Source organism: Pseudopodoces humilis, chromosome 18, assembly GCF_049639895.1.
Source record: "Pseudopodoces humilis isolate 2021_Gansu_Grassland_sample_001 chromosome 18, ASM4963989v1, whole genome shotgun sequence".
Classification (NCBI taxonomy): Eukaryota; Metazoa; Chordata; class Aves; order Passeriformes; family Paridae; genus Pseudopodoces; species Pseudopodoces humilis.
Genome location: NC_142217.1, coordinates 13,952,095 through 13,978,221, shown reverse-complemented (window position 1 = coordinate 13,978,221; position 26,127 = coordinate 13,952,095). Strand labels below are relative to the sequence as shown.

The window sequence follows — 26,127 nt, the reverse complement described above, 5'->3', positions numbered from 1 at the left end:
GAGTGGTCCATCCCATTGTCCTTAGATCCTTCATTCCTTGCCATATCCCTCTCTTTTAAAGATGCATTTAATAACAAATTTCTTTTCCTTCTGCATTCATTCCCAGTCCCCCATCTTGGTGCTGTGGACTGATGTACAGGAGCCCACAATAAAAAAACAATCAGAATCTAAACAGAACATCTGGCCTGGTTGCCTTCACTAGATTAGCTGCTCCCTTGCCTTTGCAACAAACTTCTGCTGTGGGTGTCTCTCAGGTAGACTGGGTCAGCTCATGTTGGCTTGTGGGACTATACTTTTCTTTTATGCTCTTTTTTCTTTTATGCTCTTCTCTTTTATGCACATAATTTTTTTAAGTAATGGAATCTTCGAGAAGTAATTTATGTCACTTTACATCTAATTGCTGCTGCTGTGTTTCTCAAGTTATTAATGTTTGAAAGAATGCTCATAGCTAGCACTTCTCAGAGAATAGCTCTTTACCTGCCCAGTGCCATCTGCTTGGACTGTGCAAGCAGGGGGATACTTCCATGTGCAATCTCTTTACAAGAAGGACAGGCTGCACACAAAATTTGCAACTCCCTCCAGGGCAAAGAATAACAACCAGTTGGGGTATATATAGAACAAATTGGATGATTCTTCAGAGAATATGTAGCTCAAGCAGAAATCAGAAACCATCAGTTGGAAGAATTAAGCCTTCCAGGAGCATTTTGCATTCATTCCTAATGTCCTGATAATGCAACCTTGTGTAACAGCTGCCCATGGTTTGTTCCTGCCCCTCTTGTGAAAGCTTTTGAGTCCACAGCAGAGCAATGGGAGGGACTGCAGGAACATTTCTCAGCTGCTTCAGCAAAAAGTTCAGCCAGGTCAGCGTCAGATGCCTCCAGGAGCCAGCAGCTGACTGCTCGCCGGGCAGCGCGTGGAGGATGTCCGTGTGCCACTGGCTGTGCCACAGGGATCGCTACCATCTGCTGGAATGGCTGCAACAGATGGCAGGTGGGGCAGAGGGGATGGACTGTCTCAGAATGCTGGGGTTGTTTCTGCAGTGATCTCCTCTCCCCACAGCTTTATGCCTCTTTGCATGGACAAAGCTGCAGATGTGATTTGTCCCACTTCACTTTCAGCACAGGAAAGGCATATGCCAAACTCTGGAGGAGGCTCCTTTGCAGTGAGCAGAGATACTCCTCCAAAGAGCTGTTTCTCTGCCTTATTGGAGATGGCTATCTAAGGGTGAGATGAATTGCCCTCTGAACTGTCTGGGGTTTTCATAGACTACAGCCAGAAACAAGAGAATTAGCCTGGCCTTTAGCATTTAGCTCTTTGATCTGTAATTTAGGCAGCTAAACCACCTTATGGGAAAAGTGGCAGAGAACAAGAGATCTAATTATTTCTGTGAAACAAGAGAGGAATGGATACATGAAGTGGACCTTTTTTTCATGTCCAAGCGCCTCTGTAAATTCCCAGCTCTGCAGACACTACAGGGCATTGTGGTTGTCTGCTCCTGTGATGCAAAACAACCAGACCCTGTCCAGTGCAGTTCATAGCACAGCTGAGTGCTGTACCCTGCACAAACCTCATCTCTCTGTGGCTCAGTGGAAGAGGACTGAAAACTCTGTTCCCTCTTGACTTTTGGGTGTGAAGTCCAAGAGCAGATCCATAGCTGGGGTGGCACTGCAAAAGGAGCCCAAAGCAGCCACTGTCATTTACACTGGCTGGGAGGTGCCTCTGCTCTGGAGCCAAGAGCTGTCCCTCTCAACTGAAGGAAATTAACCCCTGCACCTTCTGAAATACATTCAGATTTGAAAAGAGGCCATCATTTTCCCATTCCATTTCCATTTCATCATCAGTCAGTCCATTTCCCATCATTTCCATTTCATCATCAGTCAGACTGCCTGAATCAGTGTGGATTCCAAGTCCTGAACCAGCAGATTTGAAGTGCAGAGTCAGAATTTGGGCTGTAGATCATTGTGGTATTTCCCATTCTGCTAAATCTCCCTTGTGAGGTATCACCCTCCTCACATGCACATCCCAGTTACACAAACCTGGGCTCAGCACATGCACAAAAGCTCAGCAGGCATAGCCAGCTTCAGTAGGGGTTGTGTGGTTGAAAAACTGGGAACAGCAATTAAGAAAACAAAATGAGAATTGGAAATGTTGAAAATGTTCCCTGTAAACAGTGTCACAATGGAATCTCAATCAGATTCTCCACCCAATCTCATAAAAGATGGGACAAGTTTAATGTTGATTTATTCCTTGGTTGTTTCTGTATTTTAGATAGCACTTGATCTGAGATTTGGGGTCAATAACTGGACTTGCAGGTACCACCAAAATTCAGATGCATTCTCAAAATCAGTCTAAAGAGGGAAATTCAAGCTGCAGACTTGAGTTGAAACTGGAGGCTGTGCTTGGACACCAGAGCTCCAGCCTGGCTGCCATGTGTGGATCCCAGGTGTGGATCCCTACCTAAGGTAAGCAACATTCACAGCACACCCCATTTTAAAATCACTCATGGCTTTTAATATAAGTCTGGGGAAATTTCTCAGCAATTTGTATTTTAAGTTAGAAAGGAGGTAACAGAAAGCTTGGAAATTGCGCTGTGTTTGGTCTGCTGCTTTTACTGTAAGAGGTGTAAAACATAGAATAATAACTGCCTTTCAAAATGGATTATTTGAAAACTACTTCTTCCTGCCTTTAAGAGCTCACAAGAGCTTGTTGGAAAATTTTTCACATGCAGATTGTTCTTCTGAAAATGTCATTGAAAAATTGCCCACTAGAAAATGCAATTGGAATTTTTTTCAATGGAATATTGTTCTGTTAGAAAATATGTTTTCATCTAAATCAAATGTCTATGGAAATTCTTCCATTCTAACATTTCATTTTTAAAAAATTTAAAGTATTTCAATAATACTGAAGTAGTCATTTTCAATATTTCACATACTTTCATTCTTTTATCTGAAAACATTTTTGGGGTTAATTTTTAATTTTTATAGGTGAAATATTTTTTAAACTCTATGTTTAAACATTTGATTTTATTGAAACACGTGTTGTATTTAATGTTTACATACTACAAAATAATGGAAGTAATGCCTTACAGCTCTCATATGTGGTATAATATCTGTGATCACAAGAGAAAAATCAAACTGAGTCTGGCTTTGCATTTTGTTTAACTCTGCTGCTAAAATGATGTATTGTATAAGTCAGTATCATGCAGTTCAGCACATTGGGGAATTGTTGCAGGTAAAAATTTCATGCAAACTGTATTACACAGAATTGGATATTCCTTTGAATCAGAATTCTGGCTGGAGGCAAAGCTGTCAATCGGTCCGGCTGCAGCACAGACAGCTCTGGCACACAATTTGCAGGGGGGTAGGAACACACACAAAGCAGACTTGTGCCTACAAACTTGAAGTGGAGATAGATGCCAAAGCTGGAAAAATGCCTGTAAACCTGTTAGAGGTTTCTGTATTCTTTGTGTCAAGCTATTTTCATGGCCCAGGGTTCGAGAGCTCAGTACAAGGCTGCAGTCAGGCACTGCTGAGCCCTGGAGCTGCTCATAGCTTCTTCAGCCCTGCCTGGGCTGGGCTGTCTAAGCAGCAGTTGTTAAACTGTTCCCTGGAGACTGGAAAAGCAAGACACAGGAGTTTAGGGCTTCTGGAAGAGCAGCATTCTAGGATTTTGCAGTTATTTGTATTGTGTATTCCAAGTCACTCAGCCTTAATCAGCTTAGACCGTGACAATGTGTTCCCCTTTGGTGCAGTTTCCATCTCCTTTGCTCTTGTTCAGCTCTGAGAATTGAACAGAACCTCACAAAGAGACACACGATATCAAACAGGAGATTGCGATTCACTGCTTGTAAGTCACTTTGTCTCCCCCCTTCCTCCCCTTGCTCAGTTTCCAGAGCTGCTTGCTCTGCACCCTGTGTACCACAGGGGCTGATTTGGAGTGTGCAGCCCTGAGGTTGCTCACCAGAGCAGCACAAGGCTCAGGAATCGGTGTCAATTCCAGGAAAATTTCAATCCAATAATTCCAGGAAAACCTCCTGCTTTTCCAGACTCAACTGCAGAAGAAAAAGGAGGGTTTTCCATGCATGATCAAGGCCATGTGCCTTTTGGTTTTGGAGACCAAATCCAGTGAGAATTTTGGTTCAGGCACAGTGAATAGGGGCTCTTGAGCACTGGCAGCTTGGGTGGCAGTACAGTCATTGCCTGGGACACCCTGCTGGTATGGCAGGAGTGACAGTGACCCTGCTGTGCCAGTCCTGCCCACAGAGTACCTGCAGCAGCTGGGCTGACCATTCTGCCCAGCTCTTTCCTGGGAAGAAAACCTAATCCAGCCAAGGCAGTGCTGAAAGACTGTGGCATGAGATTTCATCCATGTATTTCAGGCACTGCAGAATTCTTCCATGCTCTTAGAAATCACACTTGATATCTCTGTTAAACTCTGTTTAACCCTCAGGGACAATCCCAGACCCAAACACAGAGGAATCTGCACCGTTCTTACGCATTCACTCCTTGTAAACTTTGAGGCTGCAGAAGCAGACAGAAGGCCTGGTATCCCTCTAGATTTCACCTGTAGAACTGGAAATGGCTATCACTTCTTTAAGAAGAAGGTGTTGTCAGTGTCTCTGTAGGACACAGGAGGTGACAGAGCTGAGGGCACCTGTCACAGGGGCCAGTGGCACAGCCTGGCTCCCCTGGGCTGCACTGCTCTGTCTCACAGCTCTGGACAAGAGGGTGAGGCCATCTGGCAGCTGGATCAAGGGTCTGAGTGGGGTTTGCCTTAAGTGGTGAGATTTCTAGTTTGATTTGAGAACCCTACCAGTAAGCCAAGTTAGAACAACAGGAAGCTCATCCACCCTCCCTCCCCCACCTCCTTTTTTCTGTTCCTCTGCTGCAGAAACTGTCTGATGTTCAGATCAGAGGCTCTCCGGGGTTAAATGCATCATTAGTCACTGGAAAAAAGGGAAAAAAAGACCTTTTAAAAGCAGATGGTAGATGATAGAGAACCTGTTTGAGAGTAACTATCTACAACAGTGTGTCTGCTTCATCAGATATTAGCATCAAAAGCTGTCTGACAATTTAGCAACAAACAGCAATATTGATTTTCTTCCAAAGTGCAGATGCAGAAAGACAAAGATGGAGAGGTGGCTTTTTCAGAGGATCCCCATTATGCTTTGGAAAAGACAAGGCAGGAAAGGACCTGCAGCCCCCAGTCCCATCAGCAGGGCAGGAGCAGGCTGCAGGTGAGAGGTTCTGATGAAACACGGGAGAGATCCACTGCAGCCTTGTCAGGAGCCTGTGCAGAAGGGAGGGGCACCATCCCAGGGATGAGGAACTGGGGCTGGAGCAGGCTGCTCCCATCAGGGAAAATGGGAAGTAGAGCAAAGTAGCGGAGCTGGGATGGAATGTGAAAGAGACATGGGATGTAGCTTGCTTCCCTTGTTGTGTTCAGAGGATATGTGAATTAATTGCTGCAAAGCAATCTGAGCAGTAATAGCTACCATTCCTTCTGTCTATCCCTCGGATACAGCAGCCATCCTGCCAAAATAGCCATTTTAACACCTTAGCATCTGGAAAAATTCCACTTGAGAACTAAGATTTCTCTTTTATCCCTTGTCCCAATAATTTCTTTTTCATACATTGGTAGAAAAGCCTCCTCATGGTCAGTTGGCTCTTGGAACTATTCTTGATGACAAGTGCTGGGTATATCCAGTTCTTTGGACAACAGCTCCCTACTTCTGATTTAAATTCCCTGCAACCAGTGGTCTCACATCAATTATGTACACTGCTCCTCATCTCTGTGTCTGAAATGTCAGTGAATCTGATAATTTTTGCTCACAAAGGTGAGGAACTAACAAGGATCTCTGGCACAGCCTGCAGTGATTGCATCTACCAAGGCATTAGCAAAACAGCAAGGAGACAGAAACGGGCACTGACACTTGCTGAAGTTCAACCCCCTGCTCAAACAGCAGCAGTCAGAGAACTCCTAACAGAGTGCTCAGGGAGGCACCAGGGCACATCAGGACACTGCTCAGGAAGGGCTGCACGAGGCAATCTCCAACCATGGCCACGGGAACATTTGGAAAGAGCAGGAAATAAATAAACACAGTAAGAAATAAAGAATAACTCATAATTAAACTGATTCACTCCTGGCAGAAACGGACACAATTCCATTAACTTTCTTTTCCATCTAAATACACACCAGAAAGAAACTAAGCTGGATATCAACTCTGACCTAGTTGGAGTTTTTTATACTAACATTACTGTATTGTTAGAATACTGTTTTAAGAACCAATTTTGGGCTGTTGCCTTCATTTTTGCACCCTAGAGAAAGGCAGTGGGGTAAACTTCTATTAAATGAATGTGAAAAATTGATGCCTGGTTCTAAGTGCACATTTATAAATATAACATCAAATACAGTGGCTTGCAACAGCTCCTCTCCCAAATATCTCTGCCCTCTGAGCCTGCCCTGTGGTGGTCGTGGTGTCTCTGACCCGGCCTCCTGGAGCAGCCCAGCACCTTCCAGACACACTGGGAATATTCAGCTTTGTCATCGTGGCCTGTCTGCAGCATTTGCTTCCCCATATCCTGGTGCTGAGGTGATTTGTTCATTATCAGATTGCTGTTTATTAATCAAAGCGGTAACAATGGGACAGAGGAGCTGGAATACAGCACAGACAGTGCTTCATTTGTTCCAATTGATTTTCCTATCACATTTTATTACTACTATTTACTTTGTGTGCCTCAGGAAGATTGAACTACACTGTGCAGTAGGGGTAGGGATTTGAATTTCTCTTCAGCTCTTTCTATTTCTGTGGTGATAGTCAGAACAGTGGGTTCTTCCAGCAACTAAGCCATGACCTGCTCTGCTATAAAACAGCATACAGAAATTCTGTGATAATGAGACTCCACCAGTGTGTGAAGTGCTGCAGGTAAAGTCCTAGGGAAATCCATGAGAATCATGGATACTGAGCACAAATTACCTCTCCAAGATGACACCCTACAAATGCTCAGCACTGGCCAGAACCACTGCTGGAGCTGAAGCAGCTGGAAGGGACAGACCTGCAGAACAGGCACCTGTGCTTAGGCTGGGATGAGCAGGTTGTACCAGGGAGAGGTTTTGTCCTGCAGTAAAATTAATGGAGCTGACGGTGATGATGGGATTTTTCCCTGCTCCTTCCTCTCTTCTCTAATGTCTTAGGTCACTGTTCACAAGCTGGATCTTGCAGTGTCCAGCCAGCACATCTAAGCCATGAGGGCAGAGCAGATGATTCCTGTCAGGAGGTCCGTGGTGCTTTATGGAAGCTGACATGTGGGTCAGCAGGATGACACAGGGTGGCACACGTTGTAAAATCACATTAATCATCCCTTTGCCAGTAACAGGGCTCACTGAGAACCAAAAGCAACTTTAAAACTGACTGAAAAACTATCAAAATCTGTGGTGAAGCTCCTATTTTCACCACAGCAGGGATTTCACTCTAGGGATTTATGTGTTTGAACTATATTTACTCTGAAATTGCCCCATTCAGTGAGTACAAGAGGAAACTCATGGTTGGCTGCAACTGTAGGTGTCAGATGCAGTTGAGTGGGGAGGTGATGAGAATATATGTTTAACAAAGGCTTTGTTTTCTACACTAATTTTAGAATTAGCCTAGTTGAAGAATGAGGAGGCAGCTCTCAGGTGGTAGCACGTGTCATTAATAAAGTTCAAAACACAAACCACAGACAGTCAGCTGAGTTGAAAGTTTCCGTGGACTCTTCACTGTTACAGGAAATGTGAGAGTCCTTCAGACAGGAATTTCTTTCTTATCACGAGTTTTATCTTGCTGAAATGCTGTTTTGTAACTTAGGCAGAGTAACTGAGTGTGTGCATGTGCAAACTCATGCCTGTGTCACCACCCAGCAGAATGAGTCCATGCAGAGATGTGCAACATCATCCTTTTTGGGAACATGCCACATGACATTGAGGAGGACTGTTCCTTTTTCTTTCCTTCATAGCAGAACTGCTTCTTTTGTTCTACCAGCAGAAGCTTTGGGGTTTTAGAGTTGAGTTGTATGTCCTGGCCCCTCTCTGAAGTACATCCATGCATTTGTCACTGGGCCAACAGTGCCTGAGTGACTTGGACCTTGCCTGATGGCTCCCTGTCCTCCTGCTGTCAATGACCTTGAGCTGCACCAAATAATTATTTTCTCCCTGATTTTTTGGGTTTTTTTTCAGCAGCAGTGGGGGTAATTGAATGATTGTAAAATAGGCCACTGGGCCAGTAGAGGTTAAGTGAAAATGAAAATAATACCATTGACAGGAATATTTTTTGGTCACACTTAAGGTCACAGTGAGATAAAGGGATAGGAAATACCAGCCTGAGAATTTAACATCTGCAAGCACAGCCTGAGAGTGAGGGGAGGAGGTGAGGAAGGAGGGAGGGAAGGGAACGTGCAGACACTGGTGGTGGATTTAACCAGGACTGAGTTCAGACACCTGGAGCAGACTCACTCGAGCAGTATTGATCAGAGTGGAAACATTAAGCATCTCTGTTAATCTGGCACTGTTTCATTCGTGATGCATTATTATTGTTATTAGAACCTGTGATTTACCGTGTCCAGCCTGGATCAAATTCAGCAGCTGTATTTCTCCAGGTTATTTCGCACTCTTCCTTACTGAAGTGCAGTCTGGCAGCAGAAGTTTTACAGCTCTTTGAAAGAATAAGGTCTCCCTCCAGTGGTGGCAGGAAACAGCTTTGACTCCCTAAATCAACGATGGCATGTGAGGCTGGGTAAATGAGTGTGCACCACAATAACACTTCCATGGGAAATATTTTTTGGAAGGATTTTTTGAAGACCCTTTGCTATTAGCCACTTCTTCTTATAGCATGCTCCCAGTAGAACCCCCTGTGTCTTTGAGAATCTCCTCTGGTCTGGAAAATCTCCTTTTAATACTACCCCTTTTAACAAAATAGTGCAAATAGCACTGAATTCCCACTCAATTTGCCTGTTTTACTATTTCATAGTAATAGTTCCTATTGCTGATTTTCCGGTTGCACATGAAATACAGGGTTGTATCCTATCACCCCATGGCATGAGGTATTCAGTGCTGTAGATATTTTGCAGAAAAAAAATCCCTTTGGATTAAGCTGTTTTCAGTTCAGAAGAGACATGTCCGAGCCCTGGTCACCTTGTAACAGAAAGCCATATGACACAAGTGCACTGGGGTGAAGAGATATTGATTTACCTTCTGTAAAATGAATGTAAAGTCAAAAGTGTGAGCATTTTTCAGCACCTCTCCGTACTCTGCCTGATTGGTGTGACCCTGGCTGCAAGCCCCATGTCTCAGAACTTCCACTACACATCCCACACCTTCCTAATCATCCTCCAATTGCAGATTCATATTTTGAGTTGCAAAACTTGTGTGGTCTGTGTTGTAAGCCACAAATGCTCCCTTAGTCATCCATTTTGTGTTCCTCGCTCAAGTTCTCTGTTTTTCTTCTCTCTCTCCTCACATTTCCATATCTGAAGCAAACTTCATAAACCATTTCTCTTAACCTCCCTAGGCCTTACTGTAGCAGCAGCAGAAAAGGTGCAATATTAAAAAAGGTATTAAAATAGCAGAGTGATACCTCCAGAGTGACGGGAAGCAGTGAGAAACAGAATTCTATTGAAACCAGTATTTAATGTTAATTATCTTTTCCCTTCCAGTAGTGAATAACCACTCAGTGCTGAAATTGGAAGACTTTCTCAGAAAGGGTTCCATGGGATTATTTGATTGGAATATGTCAGTGGTGCTTATGGTTACCATTCTCCTGATTTCATGCCAGAAACAGAATGGGCAGTGATAGCTTGAGAATCAGCTAAACAGCTCCTCTTCTTCTGAGCATCATAAATGGTTTCAAGAAAACACATCTGAGCATTTTCTTTTTGAGCTCTTTCATCATCAGAACTATGATATAGAATAGCTTTATTCAGTCCTCAGTGTATCACAACTGTTTCCTACAATATGAATTTATTTTTGAAGATAAAATTTTATCTTCTCTCTTCCAGGAGAATGGATTGTCCATCCATGTATTTTGGGTTTCTGTTTGTACTTTTGCCCTGTCACACCCAAATATTCAGTGTATGTTTCTTCCTTCTTCTAGCCAACGGTATAAATTAAAATTCAATTTCATTAAAGTTGTAAGTAATCACTCTCTGGCTCTCATTAGTAATGATTCGGTGCAGGGGGATCCCGGCTGCTCCCACAACTGTAATTCAATTGGACTCATCAGCTCGTGTTCACAAATCGCTTGAGCTGCACTTTCTTCCCAAATTTATAGCATCAGCACTGTCCAGAGGTTGAATTACAGCTGCAGGTTTGATCAGGGACTGCATTATTCTGCATCTAATCCCTGCATTGTGACAGCAGTGGGGGGAGCACTGTTGTTTTACAGGAACTCTGCATTGTTCCTCTGCTTTATGTCAGGGGCTGAATTGCCTTTGGAATCAGGGAACTGTCAGCCCAAAGCTACAAGCAAACAACCAGCTCCAGATGACATGGTGTATAAATAACAAACATGGAGACACTCAAAAGGCAGCACTCCTTCTTCTGCACTCTCCTAAATTACCAGGATGGTGATTGACCACAGCCTGTGCTCCCGCATCAGCGGATGCAATCTGAATATATTGATGCTTTCTGAATATATTGTTGGAATGTGACTCCCAGCTTTTACCCAGAATGAGGAATGCTGATATTCACTGGCGGCACAAAGTCACTTCCACATTGATTAAATATTTCAGCCAGAAGCCATGTTCATGCATTCATTCACATCCAAGCCTTTCCTCTTGAGCAGTGACCTGCAGCCCACGGCATTCCTGGCAAGAAGAGCTCTGGAATGGCATGGAGCAGGCCCTGTGCCATTTTCCACAGAGGTGAGTGTCACTCCTCAGCTGACAGCCAGGACCTTGCCTCCTGCAAGGCAATGTGCCCCCAAAACCCCTTGTACCCAGGGTTTAATCCCAGAGGGATAAAGAAGCCTTTACCCCTCCTGGAAACACTGTCCTTCAGCTGACAGAAAGGGACTGGCAGCCTTAGTTTGGAACTGATCCTCGTTAGGAGCAGAGGAAATGCCCCAGGCACATCCAACCTCAGAACAGGCCGGGGGTGAAATGGTGCATTGCCTTTGGAAGCTTCTCCTGCTTTAGCACATCTGTGTCCATGTGCTCTGACAACACAGAGCAGAGCCACAGCCAGCGGGTATCAGTATCTACCACTCATTTAATTGACCTTTGCTGTTAAATCATTAATGGAAATCACTGAACACGGGGCAATAAGGTGGTTTCACCACTGTTCTGCTGCTTGTGGCTTCTGCTAATTTTCTGCTGTATTTTTGCTTGTTCTAATAGCAGAATCTATCATCTTCTAGTTTTGCACAAATCCTGGGAGGCAAATGAGAAGAGATGTGGAGCAAATTCCCGTTGACTTTAACGAGGGTTGTGGTTTTTAAAAACTACGTTAAGAAGAAAACGAAGGTTCTTTTATTTCTTTATGCAACCTTGCCATTTTTATGCACTTTGTGGTTGGAAGGACTCTGACATGAGACAGGCTATGGGAAATGTCTGCTTTCATATAACAACTCAGAGGAGCAGCATTTGGCTGCTGGACTGCAGCTTTCAGAGAGCTGTCAGCATCACCTGTTGTGTCAGTCCCCTGTGGCTGCAGATCCCCGGGCAGGATTCTCAGTCAGCCTCCCAGGTGGGTTCCAACATGTTTGCAGTGTATTTTAGTTCCTTCGTTTCTCCATTTTTTTATTCCTTTTCAAACTGAAATATATTTTTTCCATTCCTAATTAACTCCCTGCCACCCTACTTGTGGTAAAACCTGATTTATTTCTCCTTCTCTGCACTGAGAGGACAGGATACTTAATCTCCTCTGGGTGGACGCTGAAACACTGTCTGAATAAAATGCTGATCACTCATCTGGTTAGCTCCTGCCAGCTCTTCTCTGCATTCCTGCCACCTGGGTTTTGCATCATTTGCTATCGTTTCTTCAAGTGACAGAGCCTTTTCCTTCTCCATTTTTGGGAGAGCAATAATTCCTAAATTAGCTGGTCGTCACATTTAGGTGTGGTGTGAGTGTTTATCTTTCATATTAATTGTAAGCCCATGAATATTCACAGGCTAAAAAGGATTGTTTGAATAAACACTTAGAAAGGGTATTAAACCAATGTCTACAATCTATTGCATTTGCTGTTCTTTTGGGACATTTTTTTGTGGATAGGGAGCAGCTTTTTATACCAATGTCCACTTGGTAGCTGCAGAGGAATTTAGAAAACTTGGGATCCTTCATTCAGGGAGCAGTGAATAAATATGTTGTAGAAACAAACAAATATTAGCATTTTGAAAGGCTCTGTGTTTGACACACATCTGCAAAGTAAAATATGAATTTCAGATACATGTGCATGCATGCATCCATGTTTGCAGGGGCAAACTCTTTCAGACAGCAAAAACTCACTGTAACTGCCAACATTTTTTGCACATCTTGGAAATATTTGTGTAAAAATGGAAAGAGCAAAGATTTCCCATCTGCAGTGTAAGTGGGGAATGCTGTGGGCAGCGTGCACGTGTGCTCAGTGAAGGGAGCCAGGTGAGGGAGGCGAAGAATCAAGGCTTCCCTCTTCTTGCTGAAGCCTTGGGAGACCCATTCAGTGACATGTCTAATGACACCTTTTAGATGCATCATCCATCCCTTCTGCCTCACCTCTGAAACCAACCCAGGCTGAGGAGCCTCACCATGGACTCAGCCAAAGGGGCTCGGAGCCTGGCCTGCCACCCTGCCAGGGATCTCAGGCAAATACTGGGAACTCTGTTCCATTTATTCATCCTAAAGTGGAGGTGTTAAGAAATATGAGGCTGGTAAGTGGCTGACAGGCATCTGCAAGTGTCACCTCAGCAATTCAGGTTCACAGAGAGCCTTGGAGTAGGATTGCAAAAATTGCATCATTTGTAACCTTTTCAGAACCAGCCTTTTTAAAAACAAACTGTAACCAACAGCTTTACTTTGGACATGAAGAGAATAACTAAAGAGAACATCTGTTTTCCCTTTAGATGTGGAACTGCAATAGCAAGCCATGCATAAATTTTATTAAGGCTTGCTAATTTCTGACGAGTTTGGGGAGATACATGCTACCCATGGAGATATTTGGCTCTGCATCACCAGATGAAAAGTCATTTTATAAACAATGCAGAAAAAATGGACATAGCTTGGCAGCAAATGTGTAAGGTTCTTCTCCCAGGGCTTTGATTTTGTTTGTGCAATTTATAGATTTGTGCCCTTTTTTCCCCCTTTTCATGTCACTCATCTTGTTTTCTGATGACTTTTGATGATGTAGATGACTAAACAAAATGCACCTAAACTGACAAAGCTACTTATTGCTGTAGCCTTTTGTACTCAAAATCAGAGGTCCAAATGCTATCAGGACTTAGGTCTGCTTTTAAGTTGTTTTTGCAATGCCAAGTTTTTCTGTAGCCCAAGAGCATTCGAGCCAGCACGAGCCTGTTCTGTCCCTTTTGCTGCAGCAATGTGTCCCCAGGTTTTGAACTCAGAACTTGAGAAAGCCCCACTCAGGTCCCACAGCCCCAGGTTCTGTGCCCTGTGAGGAAACACCTTGGAGAAGAACCTCAATTTTTGATCTTCACTCTCAGAACCAAGGTTCATCATCCTGGGGGGTAATCACAGTAACTTCACAGAATCCCAGAATGGTTTGGGTCGGAAGGAACCTTAAAGACCATAAAGTTCCAAACCCCTGCCATGGCAGGGACACCTTCCACTATCCCAGGTTGCTCCAAGCTCTGTCCAACCTGGTCTGGAACATTTCCAGGGCTGGGGCAGCCAAAGCTTCTCTGGGAAACCTGTGCCAGGGTCTCACAGGAGAGGATTTTTTCCTAATATCCAATCTTTGCTAAGAACTGCAGGATGCTTGGCAGGACATGCCTGGAATTACACAGATCATGCCTTGTTGCATGAAATAAGTAGGAAAGTCACAGGCTGGGTTCAAAATATCCTTGTCTTCTCTCAATAATTAATTGTTTGTGGATTAATATGAGGTTTTGTGTTTTGAAAGTAAACTAATCCACTCGCTGGCTGGTGTTTAATGAAGGAGAACAGGCTGCTGTCAAGCAGTCTGAAAATAGTGAAAACTAACTCCATGACGTGTCACGACTCACATATTTTATGTATATGAGTAATGTGTCTTCTGTGGGACAGAAGATGAAAATACCACACGGAAAAGAAAAAATAGTGGCTGCCAATTTAATAAGTGAAGCAGGAGTAATTGCTTTGACATAATTTGGTGTTTTGACTGCTTGGTGGCAGCTGGGCTGGGCCACTGCAAGAGAATCCACTGCAAGAGAACTCACAAGCAGTGTGAACCAAAGGTGCTGGAGCCTCTGTATTCACAGAGCTATCAAACGGGAAAGAAAATATAATTAAAAATCAGGATACACTGAAATCATAGAGTTCCTCCCCAGCTGGAAGGGATCTCAAGGATCATCTGGTCAAGCCTTTCTTGGCAAAAGACTGGTCTAGACAAGATGTCCAGCACCCTGTCCAGCTGAACCTTAAAAGTGTCCAATATTGGAGAATGCACCACTTCTCTGGGGAGATTATTCCAATGACAGATTGTTCTAATTGTGAAAAATTTTCCTCTTGTGTCCAGTCAGAATCTCCCCAATAATAACTTGTACCCATTGCCCCTGTACTTCCCATGTGACTCCTGGTAAAGAGGGAGTCTCCACTTTCTTTGCTGCCACCCTTTAAATACTGGAACATGGTGATAAGGTCTCCCCTCAACCTTTTCTCAAGGCTGAACAAACCCATTCCCTCAGCCCTTCCAGTGGCATTAAAAGGGTCAAGACAAATACCGAGATACAAATTCACTAATAAGTGGATGCCAAACTACTTGAGTTTTCTTTGGCTTCACAAGTGTTAAGACTGCAACTACTTCAAAAAACTGGGATATCTCAGAAAGACAATAGAATAGGGATCATAAAGTCTTGCAGATAACAACCAGCCAAGGGCTCAATACCTACAGCAAAAAAACTAATACTTCAGTACCAGAAGGTTCCCATATACTTAATGATGTTGCTAGAAAATGGTTGATCTGCTTGAACTGCTCTTGTTCATTCCTGTGCAGGAGAATGTTATTCCCCTTGCCTCTCTGCACTTTTTCATTCTGCCATGGGGAGTGTGCAGAGAGAAGGCCATTGAAAAAGCCATATAAAACCTCGAGAATGCAATAAGCAGAACATGGCACTTTTAACACGACAAAACTACCAGCTTAGGTAAGGCTTGAAGTGCACATAAACTCCAGCACCTCCTCAGGCAAAGAGAGTCACAGTCTCAACAGAGAAGCAGAAAAAGGAGTTTAGATCATAAATGCTCTTCAGAACTACAGGCTTTGCTGCCTGAATGCACAATGAGCAATTCAAGGGCCCAGACATCTTCAAATCACCCAGGCTATGGCAGGAGTGCACCTGCCCTATGGGAGCTACAGTTCAATATTCTGACTCCAGCACAGGGTGGGTGATTTACCATTTTGGGTGATTCCATCACCACACACTTTTCCAGGCTGTCCTGTTAAGATCTTCAGTTTTGTGCCTAAACTCTGGAGTTTTGATTTCATTTGCAGCAGCTCCTGCATTGCTGCAAGGTTCTACTACTGCAGCAGGGGCAAATCCTCCTTGTGGCTTATATACTTCTCAGTTTCACTGAGCAAAATGCTCTTTGTGGCAGTGCTGGTGTCTGGTGGGGCTCAGGGAAACAGCAGCCATGTCCCAGGTGTGGGAAAACAGCCAGTTTTTAATCCAGGGTCCATCAGCTTCACCCTCAGCTCCAGTGGCAGCAGCTCCTTCCCACTGGGCCTCCTGCTCTCTCCCAAATGCAGTCAGGTCTTCATGCACAAGCAGCCCACTGCCTCCTCCAGCTGCCAGACACCTTTCCAGCTTTCATCTGAACATGTTCTCAAGGCCAGAGCCCCAAAAGTTTATTCCCCAGCCTTTCCCCTGAGAGCTCTCCATCTTCCTGCTCATAATTCAGTTGCTTTGTAGCCAAGGAGGGAAATGGAAATGTTTCCCTCATTGGTCCTTTCCTTCTATCCTCCAGTTTTCTCTTCCATCTTTTCGCCCTTTCCCTCTCTCTATGGGAGGTTAAAGAAGAAGGAATAGAAGCAGCTGCACAATCAGCAGAAAGAGAACAGGAGTTATAGGAGGAAACAGAGATGGGAAAGAGGAAAACAGTAGAAATGGGGGGGGAAAAGTAAAAATAAGGAAAACTAAGAAGGTAAAAGAATAGAAAAAGGAAGTAATTGATACTGCTATATTTTATTTTGTCTCAATATAAGTTGTTTTAATTTCAGACTAAGCCCCTAAGAAGGGAGATGAACCGGAAATCCTGAAGCATGGAGCTGGACAGACAGTAAGGAAAAGGAGAAAGGGAATTCTCTGAGGCTGTGAACAAACCTGTCTCTCATCAGGGACACTTTCACCTCCTGCTTACCTCATGACAAATCCTCTGCAGGGCCATCAATAGGGGTTGTCATGTGTGGTTGTGAGCCCTGCCTGGCCCTGGGCACAGCCCCAGCCCTGCAGAGCCACAGGAGCAAACAGAATTCTGCTCTGTGCTGCTCCAGGAGCAGCTTCCCAGTGATTCCAAGAGGAACCACAGTGCTGCAGGGGGTGAAGGAAGGGAGGGCTGGACCTGCTCCTTTTGACAATTAGGTGGGAGCTGTTGAAAGCTGCTTTCATGGATGAATGCATGGAGAACTAAGGATGTCTGGCAACAGATTTGATTAGTTTATTGTGTACCACAATTTCCCTCTCCCAGATGAAGCAGGTCTGTCACTAGAGTGGGACTGCATAGTTACCGAACTCTCTGCCAAAACCCCTCAGCACCTCAGAAGTCTGAAGAGGACCTCAAGTAGGACACAGACAAAGCCAGTGGGGCAGGAGAAACCGAGCTAATCAGAAAGCGCCAATCTGGGCACTCCACAGTTCCACAGGCCTGATTTCCAGGCAGTTTAACATCTGTGGATTCCAGTGGGAGTCCTGAGTGCTCAGCTGTTGAGAAAATCAGAGAATGGGGGTTCGGGGTTGGGTTGTTTGTCTCCATCCCACCGGTGTGACTGGGTTCTGGCGGGGCAATCATGACATCCAGTGGGAAACTCCTGAACTACAGCAGCATTTTACGGGTGGAATGAGCCGCTCCCGAGTCTCAAACTACAATCAAAGGGTAAGACCATGGAAGGGAAACTGTTCAAGAAAGCTTCTGGATGAATGGCTCAGGACTAAGAGTTTTGTGCCGGTCTCCTGAAATCTCCAGTATCTAAATGTGTTTTGAAATGCCTCTTCTTGCCAGGGAGAAAAACATTTTCTCTTTGGGGAAGAGTTGACAACAGCATCTCAGTGGGATTAATCCTCACAAAGGAGTCTCACCTCCATGAAAGGTTTTCTTCAATTGTTTTTTTGTTGTTGTTGTTGTTTACCTGTGTGACTCCCTGACCTTTCGAGATATCTCAATGCCTACAAGGAGTATGGAGAGGAACTTTTGACAGGGTGGTGACAGGACAAGAGGGAATGGCCTTAAGCTGAAGAGAGGTAGAGTTAAATTGAATATTATTTGTCAAGAAATTGTTCCCTGTGAGGGTGCTGAGGCCATGGCACAGGTTGCCCAAAGAAGTTGTGGAAGTGTTCAAGACCAGGTTGTACAGGACTTGGAGGAGCCTGGGATAGTGGAAGGTGTCTCTGCCCATGGCAGGGAGCAAAATGAGATGAGCTTTAAGATCCTTTCTAACCCCAACCAGCCTGGAATTCTTAGCATCCTTAATATTCTATGAAATCACAGTCATTCTATTAGTTTCCCTCAGCTCTCTATACTTGTGTCACCCCATGTTTGGAACAGGCCTGGGGAGAATAAGTAATCTGAAATTTAAATTGGAATAGATTTTTATGGTATAAATAATTGGAAGCACAGACAGAAATAATGCAGAAAGGACAAATAATCTCATAGAGCTGAGGACATGTGCCTGTCTTTTACGATTTCATTCTGCAGCCAGAAGGTCTGGGATCCCAGCCACTGCTCGGTGATCACACACCAGCTGCTTCCCAAATTGGTTTTTTCCCTCCAGCACCTAATCACGAGACCAAGGGGGATTTCCTTTCAAATGTGTACTTTGATACTTTAATCCCCACCTCGCCATCAGCCCGGCACTGGATTACTCTAGCGTGTTTGCAAGGAATTACAGCGATGTCACCAGGGACTGAAGTGTCCCACAGGAGTGGGTTCACCCTGGGCATTGGGTTTTGGTCAGAGGAGAGGCCTGATCCACTCAGGACCAGCTCCTGAGGGCTGTGGAGTCTGTGGGTCTGTGGAGACAAATCTCTGTGCAGTGTACAATGGCTGAGTAAGGATCTATGCATGCTGCAGTGCTATGGACGTGTGTTCCTTGATGACGTCAGCGATGACACATTTCTTTATGCCACTGCATGAGCTGGCCGCCGGTTCTCTCTGGTGAGAACAAACCTCACTGGGTTCTGACCCACACGTTACAAACACCGCCCCCGGTACCGCCGGCTCGGGACCCCAAGGGCTCTTCTGACGTCATTCCGAACGCGCCGTGACGTCACGCCACAATCACGGGGCACTGCGTGACGTCACGCAGCGGGAGGTGCTCCCGCCCTCTTCTTCCGCCTCTCCCTCGTCCTCGAGGCCACGCCCTCTCCCTGCTGATTGGTGCTCGCGCCTCTGTCCCCGCCCCCCTGCCGGCACTGCCTGCCCTGAGCCGCGTCGCCCGCTTGGCTCCGCCCCGCACATCGGCTCCTCCAATTGGAGAACGAGTTCGTTGAGCGACAGCGCTGCCGCCCAATGAGAGCGGCGCGGGCTCCTCCCCGCGCGGGCGGCGGCGCCCGCTGTGTAAGGGGCCGGGGTCGCGTGTCCCCCGCCCCGCCGCGGCACCGCCGCGCTCCCGCGCCGAGGGTTCCGGGCGCCTCCCGCCGTCCCGGCCCCGCGCAGCCCCCTCGGAGCGGCCGCGCCCTCTCCTCGGGCAGGGCCTGCGGGCCGCGCCCCGCCGCCCCCACCCCTCCCCCGGCCGGCCGCTCCCTCCCTCCGCCGAGCCGGAGAGAGGAATGGGCGGTCCCGGCCCGTAGCCCCCGGCTGCGGCTGCTCCTCCTCCCGGTCGCAGCGTCTCAGCGGCCTCCGCCCGATGCTGGCGGAGCTCGGGGTCTCGGCGGCGGCGTTGTGAGCGCTCCGGCCGGGCCGCCGCCGCCATGTCCGGCGTGGTGCGCACCCTGAGCCGCTGCCTGCTGCCGGCCGAGGCCGCGGGCCGCGCCGGGGAGCAGCCGCGGAGGGACGGCAAGGAGCGGAGCCGCGATGCCGAGCGGGAGGCGCGGCGGCGCAGCCGGGAGATCGACGCGATGCTGGCCCGGGAGCGGCGCGCCGTGCGCCGCCTCGTCAAGATCCTGCTGCTGGGCGCCGGCGAGAGCGGCAAGTCCACCTTCCTCAAGCAGATGCGGATCATCCACGGCCGCGAGTTCGACCAGAAGGCGCTGCTGGAGTTCCGGGCCACCATCTACGAGAACATCCTCAAGGTGAGGGGCGGCGGAGGGGGGCTGGAGGCCGGCGCCGGCACATCCCGCAGCGCCGGGAGCTTGGGCCGTGCCCGGAGTCGCCGTCGGAAAAGAACGGGAGAGCTCGGCCGGGGCGAGCCCCGCCGCGGCTCTCGGTGCTCCCTCCTCCCGGGAAGGGGTCTCGGTGCAGGTGTTCGGGAGGGCGGGGACCTTTGTGCTGCGGGGGGCCCGGGGAATGTGGGTTCCGGCCTTACCCGGCTGAAGGCTTCCGTGAAAAAGGCTCAAAGGAAATTTTCCTGCAGAGGGGATTGAGAAAAGTTCTGTGGAAACGCAGAGGGAAGAGGATATAGGTGTGGCCTGCCTTCTGGGAAAAACATTATGAGAGCATCCTCGAAGTCGGAATTGGAGAAACTTCAAGATTTGAAGAAATGACGAGGGTTTTCTCTGCTTTTGCAAAGTATCCCCATTCTGTGCGCCTCGAGGTGGGACAAGAAGGGGGTTCTCGTTCAGATGTTACGGCTGCAAGTGGTTGTTACTTGGTGTATCTTCAGGAACGGGGGAGTGTAGGCCTGCAGAGTTGGGCAGTGGGGGGGTCTCAACAAACCTGGAGCTGAAACTGAAATAACTCTGGTTTGGTACCTTTGCAGGAAAGTTTTAGTTCAGTGTGTGTGCAGGTTTTATAGTGCTGGCAACGTGTTTCTGTATTGACTGGAGACTGTAAAAGCTCCTGGTAGAGCCTTTGGTCTACAGACCAATATTTCCCTAACTAGGGAAAACCAGCCTTGACAAATACTGTTCCTTTCAGGGATACAAGCGTGGATGCCGTGTGAAGGTGGAAGTGATCACATTTCAGAAAATACCTGAAGATACATAAAAAGCTCACTCAGGAGTGTTTCTCTCTTCATAATCTTTCCCTAAAAGAAGCGCTCCTTTCCTGCCTATATTTTTCTGTAGGACTGTCTCCATTCTTTTGTGGGCATGGATTTGTGAGGTTCTGTGAGATTTCATAGAAAGTTAAAGGAAAGGGAACTGTGCAAGTTAAAGATAACGAGTTACTTTTGAGTTTCAAGATTTGTGTTTAAATAGAAGCTTTATGTGCACTTAGTAAGTGCACACATACAATGACTCTTGTTTTTAAGAATGCTGCTATTCCATGAAGGGCTTTCACTCCTGTTAATGAACAGGAAAATTGTTGTCTAATTTTCTTTTCCTTTTTTTTTTGTCCGTTTTTAGGCTGGAGCCCATTAACTGCAAGAAATTTGAAATTCAGGAACTTCTCTCTGATTGTAGTTATGTGAGCAAAGAGTGTGTTATAATTTTTTAAATCTATATGCCTAGAAATAAGGAGTCTTATTTTAGCTCTAAATGCTTATTGTGGTCAGTGATTTATTTTTTTACTGCTAATTTCAAGAAGTAGCAGAAGCTTTTAGGGAAGCAGTTTGTGAAGATGGAAAAATCTGAGACTCCTTCCTCTTTAAGTTGTCTAAGCAGTTGCAGTGATGGTAAAATGATGTAATATTTTATGTATGCAGAAGGTGTAGAGCTTTGAACAGTAGAACTTGGTGTGCTTTGGAAAGGAAAGTGTCCCCTTGTAGTAGGGGAAGCAAAGTCACACACTTGCAACACCTGTTTGCTGGATGGCTCTGGGTAGATTTGCAGAACTCAAAGTAGAATCCTGGTCCTCAAGATAGCAGTCAGGTGTTCTGATAGTTAACAGCACTTCTTGGACTGTGTCAGTTGAACCTTTTAAACTCTTCAAATCCTGAAAATAAAATTTGGAAATAGCTTTAAAGTGGGTTAATATGGTTCAGCAGATTGATTGCCCTTTTGGCCTTGCAGGTGGTGATTTGGGAGTGTTAGGTTAGGGTTCTCCTTTAGGTACGTGTCAGACTCTTCCTTCCCTCCTTTCTCCACATAACACAGGTGGCTCTTGCATACAGGAATACAACTTATACTCCCCCCGCCCCATAAGTTTTTGGGGAATGGCTTGGGAATAGTCACTACATAAAAAGTAGGCAGAAAGAGGAAGAGCAAACAAAGAGAGCTAGAAAAGTTTTCTGGTGGGAAGGCAGTAGATGTTTGCATTTTGCTCATCAGAGAAAACCTGGTAACACCTTGATATTCTGCTATAACCATCAGGAAGAAATCAAATACCAAGACAGAATAACGGCTTTCAAAACAGTCAGTGCTTTTATTTTAGGATATTTGTGTAATACTCTCGTGCGTTAAACTTTGTTCTGTGGATAAACATCGTGTTTAAAGTAAACCTATTTGGCTTCTTTGACATTGTAAATTGTCAAGTGCACGTGATTGCTGCTCTTTCTATAAGAGTGTTTAGACTACAGGTTCTTTTCACTTTTTCAGGAAGTTCAGTGATTAGCAACTAAGACTTAATGAAGCCAAGATCACCATGTGTTTAACCGACAATAAAAGATCTCAGATGAATTTCTAGTACTACATGTGGACAATGTGAAGTGGAAATGATCCTATCACATAGCATTTAAATCTGTGTGACATTGTCAAGTACAGCTGCAGCAATCTTAGCCCATTTTTCCACACAGTCCTCAGCGTGGTCAGACAATGGTCCTGCTAAGCTTCTGCAACAGTGAGATCTGAGTTAGAAATGCAGTGTAAATCTCTGGGATTAAATGGTCAATTTTCATTTTCCAGCCATGACTAAACTTCTCTCTGAAGGAGGAGCATTCCTACTCTCGTAACAGTGCTGGATATTTCTGCAATGCTTATTGCAGTAGTGTTTAGGCAACTGTACAGCTTATGGAGAATGAAGAAACTGCTTCAGAGAACAAAATGTGAAACTTCTTGGAAAATAACAGTGCTAAGTATGAATTGACATTGGTGTCAGCTTCCACTTTATTTTGAGTTTTCACCTTCTTGCTTCTCTGATATCTTGTTAATGCTGAGTTCTTTGCTTTGCCTGTTTTCTCTGGTTCTCATCTCCCATTTTGGGGAAACCCCAGTCAGAAACAAAATGCTGAAGCAAAATAAACCTATGATACAGAATTTGCTTTTCCATTTAGTACAGGTGATGGTTCAGGGCCTTGCTAGCTTTTTCTGGCATTTGTGGGATGGTATTCAAATACAGGAGTTTTGCTTTGGTTTAAGGTAAATAGTCATCGGTTAACTCGGGTTTTGCTTGTTAATCGAGGCTAAGTTTCAAAGTAACTTTCTGGAACTTTTTGATGATTGAAGTGAAAAGCAGTAGTGTTAATGTTCTGGTATGAGTACACAGGCTTCAGGACTTCAGCACACCCACCTGGAAAAGGAAAGTGCACAGGACAGGGCTGTCTGGCTGCTGAGGCCTGAATTTTAAAGTGACTCCTGGCTATGCAGAGAAACTTGGAAAACTTTCATGTACCTTAAGTTTCAAATCTAAGCAATGTGTGGTGGTATTACAGAGTATTTTGATGCTTTTCAACTGTAGCTACAGGAATCTTTTCATACCTTCCATCCAAAACAGATGGGTTGGCCTTGCTTCTCTCTTTGCTTCCTTTGATAAAAGTTAAAGAGCTCAGACACTCAACAAGTCACAACTCTGATATTCCTTGTCTAAATGTTTTCTTGTTTCAAGTATGTGAATATCATGCTGCTTAAAAAAACCCGGTTTAGTTGCATAAGAAAATAATTACAGCAATCTACAAGCGCCAGAGTGGTACTTGCACCGGCTTGTTTAGGAGATTTCAATCTGAAGAGAGAAAGTTCAGCTTTTAAAAGCCTGAAGTATAATCTGTTCAGCTCTTTTGGTTATGTTAGTTTTGCTGTTGAGAATGGAAAGACCAGCTCAAGGTTTCAGTACATCCATGAGTGTTTCCATGTTTGTGGCCTGAAGTGTAATGATTGACTAAGGAATTGAAAACCTGGAATTGCAGAGGGAAAGACTAGACAGGAAATTATGTGTAATTTCATTTGTGAGCTCTGAGTGGGGAAAAAACAAGGAATATTCTGAACATGTAAAATCTTTGAGGAACAGTCCTTTGGGACTTTTGAGTGCAGCTGCAATACACGAGGGGATACCTGAGAGCATTTCTCCTTGATAGCAGGAATATGAGTGGCAGTAAAGTAAAATAAGTGGCTTGTGCTGAAGGCAGCTTTAAGAGCTTAAGACTTCTACAATTAGTACTAAACCTGGACTGTTGCTAGGACTCTATGTACCTTGAATGTACCTAAATTCTATTTATGGTGGCTGAATTAAATTGGTTGTACCTCCTGTCATCAACAGGCAAACCAAGAAAGCTCTTTGCAACTTTCGAGTTTCAGCCAAGTGCAGATACAAACTCTGGGATGTGGAAACAGATTATTCTATTTGTTTGGGAGCTACACTTGTAAGTTACTACTCATTTATAATGTAAGCATATTTCTTCCAGTGGCCTGCAAACTTAGGTGGAATACATCAGGTAAACTCCAGTTACTCTTTAAATTGTTTTGACTCCACACCTCCTTGGGTTTACATGCAAATGAGTTTGGAAACCCATTAGGAGGTGATGATGGTCACACTTCATCTGTTGCTTCAGAGCTGGGCCCAGCTGTTCGAGTAGTTGGTCTCAGGACAGTGTCAATCTCCTTTCTGCTGGAACAGCTTCTTTTCAGAGGAATGACAAGGAGATTATAGGAACTGTGGTTAAGTAGAATATTTTCCTTTAAATTTAATATAGAAGTGCTAAAGTTCTATACTAGAATAATTTTTAATTCTGGTTATCTTTGCTCTGAGATTATTTATTAAGAAAAATATTATTCACTAGTTTATGTAGAAAAGACAAAAAACTCTGATGAGTTTTGTTGATCTTGTTGTTCCAGATTCATTTCATCAATGGATCTCTTACTGATTTCCAGTCGATGTAATTTCTATGTAAATTCCATCAACTCTGGTGGTCCCTTTGCATTTGGGGTGTCTCTGGGTTGGGCTGGGAGACAGCAGTTTCTCTTCATGGTGGCAGATACTGGAAGAGGAGTAATGGTCAGTAGTAGATGATAAATATTCATAGTTGTTCCAAAATGGAGCTCACAATACTCTTGTGATGTAGTCATTAGTATTGCAGAACATGACTTAGTCCCTGGAGACTGCAGGCACATACTTTGATGTCTTCCAGACAAAAGTTTAGTCACTGGAGTGACTACATTTGGGAGCTTACATTATATTCACTTGGTTAACTATACACGTTGTTTTATAATTAACTTGGAAACAGTATTGGCAAAAAATTTAGCAAATTGTCCTGTTAAATATTTACAAGAATACTTCGGAGCAAACTCTAGTTTACAGTGTCCAAAAAAGTAACTTCAATGCAAATTCTGACAAGGAAAAAGCTGAAAGGAATTGGAGGCTGCAGAGTTGCCAAATGAGTTTCCACCACTTGGCTGGGATTTTTCAGCCTAGTGAAGGTCAGGAGCTGGTCCCATCCTGGCACTGAAAGCCCTGTCTGAGCACATGTGCTGGGTACTGAATCCGTGAGGGCAGCATGGCAGGGATACATCTGGAACTGCAGATGCTGAGTCTCCTGTGCTGAAAGCATGAGCTGACTGTGAACTAATGCTGGTGGGATTGTCTCAGGGCAAGGAGAAAGCTGCTAATACAATTCTGAAAGCATTAAGTGGGAACTTTTTGTGAGGTCCTGCACCGCTCGTCATCTCTGAGGTCATCCTCTCTCTACCTTGTGCTGAGTTATAAGTAAAGTTTGCAAGTGAGTATTTTCCTTCTACTGCATTTATCGTCATTTTGCTGGGTTCAGTCAAAGACAAGGACTCTTTTCAGAGTTTCCAGACAAGCAGACATCACTGCTGCTCCCAATCCAGAGAGTCGATGGCTAATCCAAATGTTTTTAGTATTTGTGTTCCTGTGGACTAGGTAAATGACACTTCCCCTTTGTTAACATTTTTTATTTGTATGCTGGGCTGGAAGGTAGGTCATCTTTGCTGTTTACCCTGCCCTCACCTGGGTGGTACTGGAATATGTGAGTGGTGAAAAGACATGCAGACCTGGAGAGCCTTTTCGTTGTCTAGCTGGGCCAACTGGTGCTGTTGCCATCCCTACCCTTGTGTCTCGCCTCACAGCAAACTAAATAGCCACTGGAAATCTCTTTATATGAATGGCCAGGGTTTTGGTGATATTTGCTCACTGGATTGTGGCCTCAGGCAAATGGCAAACCTGTCAAACAGAAGAGGGTGGAACTCCACTGACAGGAAAGATGCCCCTTTGGATGGTACCTCATTGTCTGACCCGTAATGTGAAATCTTATCCTGAATGACATTGGGTTCTCTACTGCTGCTTGGCTGTAATGCTCCAAGGGCATAGATCAAAGAAAAACTCTGTTAATGCTTTTATGATAGTGTGCTATAAAAATCTGATTGTCTTGCTATCACTCTGTTTGTAATAGGTCACCTTCTCTGCAGTGTTCAGACAGCAATTAACAAACAGTGCATATGATTATATTTGCTAACACTTGTGACTTTATTTTTAAAAACTGTGCAGCTGTACCTGTGTTCCTGTGCTGCATCACCTTGTACTGTTCCTCTGGCTCTGGGGAATATCTATGGG

At 45.0% G+C, this 26,127-nt stretch overlaps 1 protein-coding gene across 1 annotated transcript in view; it reads left to right on the top strand.

Moving 5' to 3' along the window:
- Window positions 1-19,275: 19,275 nt before the first annotated feature.
- Window positions 19,276-26,127, top strand: part of GNA12 (G protein subunit alpha 12) — a 40,901-nt gene continuing 34,049 nt past the window's right edge. Inside the window, exon 1 of the mRNA XM_005523010.3 lies at window positions 19,276-19,601. Within this exon, the coding sequence (XP_005523067.1) occupies window positions 19,281-19,601 (321 nt within the window). The 5' untranslated portion in view covers window positions 19,276-19,280. The remainder of the gene's footprint in view (window positions 19,602-26,127) is intronic.